The 10,000-nt window shown below is 38.3% G+C and overlaps 1 protein-coding gene across 1 annotated transcript in view; it reads right to left on the reverse strand.

Annotated features, from left to right (window-relative positions):
- The window catches only part of LOC128695773 (dipeptidase 1), an 839,310-nt gene that overhangs the window by 163,026 nt on the left and 666,284 nt on the right, over positions 1-10,000 (reverse strand). The window contains exon 7 of the mRNA XM_070088924.1: positions 8,252-8,330. Within this exon, the coding sequence (XP_069945025.1) occupies positions 8,252-8,330 (79 nt within the window). The remainder of the gene's footprint in view (positions 1-8,251; positions 8,331-10,000) is intronic.

Genomic DNA, 10,000 nt, shown 5'->3' on the forward strand with positions numbered 1-10,000 from the left:
CATGCACAATACATATTCTTCATTAGAGATAAGGACCATTGCTCTACCTCCTGAGATCAAGAATCCGTCACTTGTTAATAAGGTGGGTGTGTGTGTGTACTCACCTAGTAGTACTCACCTAGTTGAGGCTGCAGTGGGTCGAGTCCTAGTTCCTGGCCCCGCCTCTTCACTGGCCGTGCGCGCGTGTGTGTGTGTGTGTGTGTGTGTTTCCAATTGATCAATCCAGCAGAGGGACATCATTAGCAAGCGGTTCTCGCACAACATTTATTCACCTTGATTAAGATAGATAGGCTTGTTACCAACCAATCAGTTTATAATAATAATATTATTATTATTATTATTATTATTAATATAAGGTTTATACATAAATGATTTTGACATTGATAATTATCATTCAGGAGCTTTGTTTACAAACTACGGCAACAACACAAAAGTATGAATATTAATGTATTCGACAACGAGAGAGATAACAACAACAACAACAGCATCAGAAACAGCAGCAGCAACAACAGCAGCAACAACAACAGTAACAACAATGGCAACAAAATAATAATTCCCCCATCTTTTCTTATCTCAGAGAATGTACTGACCATCTTAATAGTTCCCAAAGACCATTCTAAATAGTTATCTATGACCATTCTTAACAGTTCCCTAACAGATACGCCCAAGCAATGATGTTTACCCATGATTAACTCTTCTGAGGTCTTTCCTTAGTTTCTTTAGCCTATCTGCACAGGTTAGCCTCTAACGTTCTATATCATGCCTTTGGGAAATTATAATTTTTTTTTACATATTCAGGTATGAATTCCCTGCGGGTGCTACATACTTAATAATGAAACTAACATGCCTCATTTACGACACCATAAACGATTCTTTAAGAAAGTTTAATCTCATTTTCAGATTAGCTAGCATCGACTATGCTATATGGATAGTATGTGCTTCTTATGTGCCTGGAAGCATGCTATATTTTCCAAATACGTTTTATATCTCCTTTCCACTTATTGTTTGCACCTTCAGTCGTTGTTGTTTCTCATTAATTTCATATCGTTGGCTAATACCGATGAATCTGCATCACACATTCCTGTGATGCAGGTTCTGTTGCCAATACATTTACATGAACATGTACAGTATTCTAAAATATTTCTATTGCTTGCTAATGAAGTTTGTAGATAAGCCCTCGTTGCAGTGGCGTCGGTTTTCAAGTGGGTGTTGGTAAGTATTTGTAAATGTGGGTCAAGCCACAGCTCCGGCTCCCCACGTCTTTGGACCAGTGAAAGAGCGTGTGTGGTGCCAAACCAAAAATTCGAAACACTATTATTCCACATCTTCCATATATATAAGGAAACAATCACAAAGGAGTCATCAAACAATGGGATGAATTACACCAGCTAAAGATCTCTCGCTCTTCATGCAGTGCCTCGTCATCAGCTATGCGGTGTTGCATCATGTAATAGACATGAATAAAGTTAGTAGGAGAGAGGCATTGTAAACACGGCCGCTGCTTCAGTAAGAAAAAAAAGGAAAGACCCGGCACAACACCTAATATCCAACACCATCCTTACCCCGGTGAGGGGATGTTGGAAGGAAGTGGAGACGGGGTAGGGAATAACAACGGAATGTGCCACATACAGGAATAAGAAATGAAGATAAAAATTCCACAGGCTCCGCTAAAATTGATAAACAGCAAATGAAGTATTAAGGTCCATGGTAAACACACTCGTTCATATCAATATCCCTCGACGACTGGAAAGAAGGACTATAATTATGACAGTCTTTTTGAGAGCTTTCCCTGGACCAAAAAGGTGATAATGATGATTAGGATCATCCTGATATATTATTATAATTGTTATTATTATTATAAGTTTTATTGGATATACACTAAAACTATAGAAATATTTACACACACACAGATACACACACACACACACACACACACATATACATATATATATATATATATATATATATATATATATATATATATATATATATATATATATATATATATATATATATATATATATATATATATATATATATATATATATATATATATATATATATATACATACATATATATATATATATATATATATATATATATATATATATATATATATATATATATATATATATATATATATATATATATATATATATATATATATACAATAAGATCACAGTAAACAGGTGATTTCAGAATATGCAAAACAACCACTCTGAAAGAATAGAGAGATTCCAAGCGCTTTCGTGACTACTCACATTATCAAGGAACTATGAAAGTAAAGCATCCAAGGAAGATATATAAGAGGTCTGGCCAACACCTCACTATCAGATCCCACAACGGTTAAACACCTGACGCGCGCCGGCCCAACTGGACAGGTCCTTTACACAACCCACCAACAAACTATTCTACCCAAGAAAATTTAAAAATTATTATTTGTCCAGTGTATTATTAAATTCTTCCCAAATTCTATTAATTATAAATGGATCTAATTTATATAAACCAAAGGAAATATTCTTATTATTATCAAAACTGCTTTTTATGAAACAAGATTCAATTATATTCCTGTCGACCATGGACTTGCTTGATACTACTTTCTCAACTTTTTGAAAATCAATTGGATGGTTAAAATCTCTTACATGAATAAATAGAGCATTGGAATCTTGTCCAATTCTAATGCTATATTTATGTTGTTTTAATCTTAGTTCGAGATTTTTACCAGTTTGACCATAATAAACTTCATCGCAAATTTTACAAGGAATCTTATAGACACATCCATCAGCATTTTGGGAGGAATTCTTTATCAAAAGTTTTTTTACTGTATCAAGATTTTTGAATGCAACTTTAATATTAAAAGTCTTAAGAAGAGAAGGCATATCAACTAAGTTTTCATGGTAAGGGAGAACCAACATATTTTTAGTTGAATAAGGCTGGTTGTCCCTTTTTGGATTGTAAAAAGTATTTCTAGCAACTTTAAAAGATTTATCAATTACATTTCTTGGGTATTTTAAATCATTACCTATTTCATAAATTTTGGATATTTCCTCATCTATGAACTCAGGACTACAAATTCGTAAAGCTCTCAAAAACATTGATGAGAAAACAGACAGTTTGACTCTATCTTGATGCGAGGAATAATAGTGGACATAGGAACAATTATTTGTAGGTTTTCTGTAAATTTTAAATTTGAATTCATTATTACCCTTAATAATTAATGAATTCAAATTTAAAATTTACAGAAAACCTACAAATAACTGTTCCTATGTCCACTATTATTCCTCGCATCAAGATAGAGTCAAACTGTCTGTTTTCCCATCAATGTTTTTGAGAGCTTTACGAATTTGTAGTCCTGAGTTCATAGATGAGGAAATATCCAAAATTTATGAAATAGGTAATGATTTAAAATACCCAAGAAATGTAATTGATAAATCTTTTAAAGTTGCTAGAAATACTTTTTAAAATCCAAAAAGGGACAACCAGCCTTATTCAACTAAAAATATGTTGGTTCTCCCTTACCATGAAAACTTGGTTGATATGCCTTCTCTTCTTAAGACTTTTAATATTAAAGTTGTATTCAAAAATCTTGATACAGTAAAAAATCTTTTGATAAAGAATTCCCCCCAAAATGCTGATGGATGTGTCTATAAGATTCCTTGTAAAATTTGCGATGAAGTTTATTACGGTCAAACTGGTAAAAATCTCGAACTAAGATTAAAACATCATAAATATAGCATTAGAACTGGACAAGATTCCAATTCTCTATTTATTCATGTAAGAGATTTTAACCATCCAATTGATTTTCAAAAAGTTGAGAAAGTAGTATCAAGCAAGTCCATGATCGACAGGAATATAATTGAATCTTGTTTCATAAAAAACAGTTTTGACAATAATATGAATATTTCCTTTGGTTTATATAAATTAGATCCATTTATAATTAATAGAATTTGGGAAGAATTTAATAATACACTGGACAAATAATAATTTTAAAAATTTTCTTGGGTAGAATAGTTTGTTGGTGGGTTGTGCAAAGGACCTGTCCAGTTGGGCTGGCGCGCGTCAGGTGTTTAACCGTTGTGGGATCTGATAGTGAGGTGTTGGCCAGACCCCTTATATACTTTCCTTGGATGCTTTACTTTCATAGTTCCTTGATAATGTGAGTAGTCACGAAAGCCCTTGGAATTTCTCTATTCTTTCAGAGTGGATGTCTTGCATATTCTGAAATCACCTGTTTACTGTGATCTTATTGCATATATATATATATATATATATATATATATATATATATATATATATATATATATATATATATATATATATATATATATATATATATATATATATATATTTTTTTTTTTTTTTCAAAAAGTCGGTCGTCTCCCACCGAGGCATATATATATATATATATATATATATATATATATATATATATATATATATATATATATATATATATATATATATATATATATATATATATATATATATATATATATATATATATATATATATATTGCGCCCAGCTTGCGCTAGACGTTGATCCAAGGCAGCCAACTTTCAGGGAGAAGGCTTACAGCTTTATATCTCATCCCCTGCATGCATCAGTCTTAATAGAGATTTTAACAATGCAAGGAATTCGGAAGAGCAGGCGAAATATACACAAACAAAGCCTTCTCCCTGAAAGCTGGCTGCCTTGGATCAACGTCTAGTGCATGCTGGGCGCCAAGGTATTGGTCCAGTGTGGTGAGAATGGTAAAGCACTGCATACCTTGTTCCAAGGTTCGTAGGTTCGAGTCTCCTTCGGCCAGAGATCAGTGTTTGTGTATATTTCGCCTGCTCTTGCAAATTCCTTGCATATTTACAAAAATATAGGGAGGTACCACCTCTAGAACTGGACTGAGGGCCCTCATCCTAAGAGAAGAAAATAACCGTACCTCAGATTCACTGAAGCAGCTGTGCGGTGGGACACCCTTGCAACTCCTCCAGTAGACCAGTTCCTCCCAAAGAGCACACACAGTCCCACTAGAACAAACCGGTCATGGAAAAAATCGCCAACACAGTGGTCACCAAAGCTTCAGGAAGGAACAAAGCTCGTCTCCTAGCCGAGTGCCCAATTCCTCTCCGGGCACTCGGCTCGGCCCACAGGCCATTCGGATTGGTGTTGCTCTTTGCCTGGACGCCCCTATGTTCATCGAACATTCGTGAATTTGCGGCAGCGCGACGGCTGATCACTTTGGACTTCATAGTCTCGTGTGTCACACATCAGAAGTGAAGTATGCTAGACAAGAGGAGGTCAACGACATCATAAAGAGGATCCTCGCCACAGCCCATTGCCCAGCTGACCGGGAATCCCAAGTACAAAGGTCTGTCGGAAGTCAAAAGCGTCGTGATGGAGCCACTGTGCTACCCTGAAAGGATGGTAAGCAGATTGCCTGGGACTACATCTGTGCTGCCACATTGGCAGACATCTACTTGCTATTGTCTGAAGCTGAAAGGGGTGGAGCCACCAGCTACAGGGAGACCCAGAAGACCCGCAAATATGAAGGACTTTTCCCCTTGTTATAACTTCATCCCAAAATGGTCAGATACCCTTGAAGCATGGGGCAAGTGTGCTCTAAAGTTCCTCAAAGAGCTGGGTGAAAAACTTATCACAGAAACCAAAGATCACAGGACGAAGTATTCGAGATATAGCTCTGAGATGTTATCTATGTTGTTTTACTCCCTATTTCATCATTGTCAATGTATTTTGACTTTATATAAAGTCTACATAGAATATAGAATGTAGGAGTGGTAGGAGAAGACAATATTCAACAGTTCCGGGGAGAACCTTGAGTTTTCCTTGGAGCAAGTTTATTCTTTTCTCTGAGGATGACGGTCCCCATTGATTTTGAAACAGTTGAGACCATGTACACTATAGCGGTCGGTTTGGCCACAAAATATGTATATTCCGTGTAAACTGAGGAGTGTTCCCATTGCTGAAATGGGAACTGTTTGAAGGAAGTCCCCGGAGTGAAGTGCACTCACAGCTTGGAGACGGGCAGTCTCCCTGTCTGATGTTACAGTCCTAAGCATGTTGGCAAGTACCTTTTCAGCGATGGGGCCATCCCAACTTGACTGTTTGTAGGCCAGTGCTGTTCTAGGTTTTGGTGCTGGAGCAGCATGAGTCTCCCATTCAGTAATGGCATTGGTAGGGTAATCTGGGAGTATTTGAGTACTTTCTTCGAGGGAAAGATTCAGTACACTCTCTAGCATGGTCTTAAGGATACTCATATTCCTTGAGTTTCGGACTGCTGTAAGCTGGGGAGCATCTCAGAAAGTAGGTAAATTTTGGGCTTGACAGGCACCTGCTGAGTAGGTAGAAGGCATCATGTGTATCGATGTCTTTCATCCTGCGTTCCATCGTCCTGAGATTTGAAAAAAAAAATTCTACGATCAGATCGATGGCATTGGACCCAAGACAAACACCAAGGAGAGTGCTGTTTGCTGGATCAATGGCTCGTGCTCCTGGTAAAACAGCATTAATGTTCTGGATCATCTGTCGATTGATAGAAACTATTTCACATTTGGTGGGGTTTAAAGATAGGCCCAGGCTCTCTCTCATGTCTTCAATTTTTCTGATGTCCTCTAGGAGAGATTCTATAGTGCCAGCTAAGGTACCATCATCCAAGAACCAGATATTGAGCTCATTGGAGAGCTCTTCTGTGACTTCCTTGATGACTAAACAGAATAGAAAGGGGACGAGAGGGTCTCCCTGTTACACACCCTCACACGAGTCAGTTTCATGGTCCCCAAACAACAGTTTAGGGGATAGAGGGAAGGGACGTATCTAGAAACTGCGTGGAGAGAAGCATCCCTTCTGACTAAATTGAAAGCGTTGGCAAAGTCCAATTTGATTAAGGCTTTTTCATAGGACATGTTGTTGATATATACTCGTGATGCGTGGGCAGCTGCTTCACAGCCTTGTTGACCACCAAAACCGAGCTGAGTTGGTTTCGACACTGAGGCAGGCTTTTGATTCACCATTCTCACTGCAGCCTTGGCGACCATGCACACTGCAATGGGCCTGATTCCTCCATCCTTTTTCTGGAGGGCACACAGTGAGGCACCAAAGAAAAGGGGTCTAATGGCCTCTGGGACACTGCCAGAGAGGCACGTATTGGAAAATTTGGTAAGTTCAGACAGCAGCCTTTCTGAAACATCACCAAGTGCTGGACTGAGTATTTGTTTTAAGTGTTGAGGCCTTAAACCGGTGAAACCTCCTGCTGAGCCCTGTGGAAATGACATAGCAGCTTTATACACATCAGCATCCTGTAAGGTTAAATGTTCTTCGCCTGCTGCATTGTCAGGGAGGCCAATGTTGGTGCTGGGAGCCCTGGGTGGATGTTTGTACTTCAAGGCGTGTGCTGTAATGACGTCCTTTGGAGCGATGGTATCCTCACTGGTTATAAGCCTCAGAGCTCCAATAGTATTACCCTCTTCTATTTATTTATTTTTTTTTTTTTTTTGCAAATTTGGGCTCTGATTTTTGAGGCGTCAGGTGTCCTCTTGTTGGCATTTGCCCGGTGGGTGTTTGTCGCCCTAGGGGAGAGACGGACGAGGTTGTCATCTCTAAGGAATGCATTTATTGCCCTAATAACTTATGTTGCTAGTGACTTGTCCCTCGTTGGTGGGACAGCCAAACAGGCATTGCCAAATAGCAGTAGGTTGTTAGCAGGAGCATCGTTGACTTTCTTCAAGAGGCCAGCGAATTTGCTAGCAGCATGAGGGCGAGCTGCTTTGGGGATGTGTGTCAGCGTCCTTGTGGATGTCAATTTGATTGCAGATTTTAGGTCCTCTGTAGAGGTGAAGTCATGGTAGCTGTCAGCTCTGTCTGCTGAGAGGGACTGTTGGTTGTTCCCGTTTGGAGCTCTCCTTGAGTCTAGACAACCACTGTGTGCACGGATGTTGCCAGTTGAGGGATTGAGTGCACATTCCCTGTGGCACACCTGGCAGATGACTCGTGGACGGATTCCTCGGCGTTGGCTCTGTCGTGGAGATTCCTGGAAACTCGGCACTTCTTGTGACATTGCTGACATTGTAGGGGTGGGAGGACGCCAGCTGTGGGGTAACGGGTGAAGGACAGGGTAGATGCATGGGGGATAAGGGTGGGGGAGTTGCTAGCGGTAGTGTAATTGATGGGGCACTAAACGGCAACACTCTTGGTCAGGAAGTCAGGAGGAAAAAAATTATTCATTTTGGGATTAAACTTACCTTGCCAAAATCGGTAAGACCGAAGTTTTCTGTTTTCTTGGCATCCGGAGACTGTCTCTCTATCACAGAGGAGGTGGCCCTGTAGGGGGAAATGAGAGACAATCAGCAATTCTCTTCTCTCTCTCTTTTTCTGTTTCTCCATCTCGCTCTCTCTCCTATTCCTCTCTCACACTAATTTTTCTTTGCCTCTCATTTTCTTCAACTTCTCTCTCTAACTCTTGCCTTCTTCTCTCGCTCTTTCTTCCCCCGCTAACAAGTTGAATAGATATCTGCTATGTAAGCACATTTTCTCTCCCTGGTCTAATGAGAATCAGGATTATCTTCTTTTTCCTAACAAGCTGACAGCTTTTCAGGACAAAAATAGATGCGAAAGAAATAAAAAAAGTGAATTTACCTACACTTTCCTAGATATATAAGTATACGAGGTACGATGTGGGGCGTGATATTAGCAGTTTGTTGGAACAGTATTAGTAGATTATAGGTTGATGGGTAGACTTTTGACTGCCTGATTTTAGAGTGGAGGCTGATATACCATATCATTATTTAATTGAAGCTACAATGAGAGTAAAATATAGATGGGAAACAAAGACAAAATCATCGATGTGCAAGAGAGAAATATAAGTTTATTAATTTAAACAGGAGATAGGGTAAGATATCAGGTAGAGGAGGAATATGGTAGATTGACTAATGCAGTGTTAGATTGCGCAATAAAAGTTTGTGGATATAGGAGGAGGTTGGGTGCAGGAGGAATGAGGAGCGATTGATGGAATGTCAAGAAATGGAGGATGGGGAGAAATAAATTGGCAAATTAAAGATTTTTAAATGAATAAGTGATATGCGGAGGGAGGAGTATATGGAGAGCAAGAGAGAGAGGTGGACGGAATGCGAAAGGACAGCTAATGAGACACTGATAGAGGTTTTAGCAACAAATTTTCCTGAGAATAAGAAAAATGTTTGGGAGTGAGATCAAAAAGTTGCAAAAGCCTAGATAACAAATGCATTTATAGTTAAAAACAAATGAGGTGTACCATTAGATGTAGAAGTGACGAACGGAAAAGATTGAGGGACTATTTTGAGTTGTTGCTGAATGCTGAAGAGAGCGAGACAATGATTTGTTGTATTGGACAAGGAGGTATAGCACCACTGAGGAGTGAGGAAGAGCCAGATGTGTGTGGGAGATGCGTGAGACTATCGGATAAATGAAAGGGACCAAAGCAGCTGGGATAGATGGAATTAAGACAGAAATATTAAAAGCAAATGGGAATATTGTGTTGGAATTAATGGTGCATTTTTTTCAATATGTGCATGAAAGGGAAAAGGTGCCTGAGGAGTGGCAGTGAGCGTGCATAGTTTGCATGTATACAGGAAAACAAGATAAAAGAGAGTGTAAGAATTTAAGGAAATTAGCATGTATATTATAATTATTATTGAAAAAATTATGGGTAATACATAGAGTAGGATTTCAGAGAAACAAGGAAGATGTAGGAATGTTGGAAATGTGAAGACCAAGTGTTTACATAGCTGAACAATACTCTGATAAAGGTAAGCAACTTTTCATTTCACTTTTGGATTTAGAAAAGGCATATCGTAGAGTGGAAAGGAGAGCAACGCTACAGATGTTGCAGATATATAGAATAGATGGTGAGTTACTTAGAGTAGTAAAGAGCTTCCATATGTATAGAGAGACATTATAGGAAGCTTATTTTTATTATTATTATTATTATTATTATTATTATATATATATATATA

The sequence above is a fragment of the Cherax quadricarinatus genome, chromosome 2, assembly GCF_038502225.1.
Source record: "Cherax quadricarinatus isolate ZL_2023a chromosome 2, ASM3850222v1, whole genome shotgun sequence".
Classification (NCBI taxonomy): Eukaryota; Metazoa; Arthropoda; class Malacostraca; order Decapoda; family Parastacidae; genus Cherax; species Cherax quadricarinatus.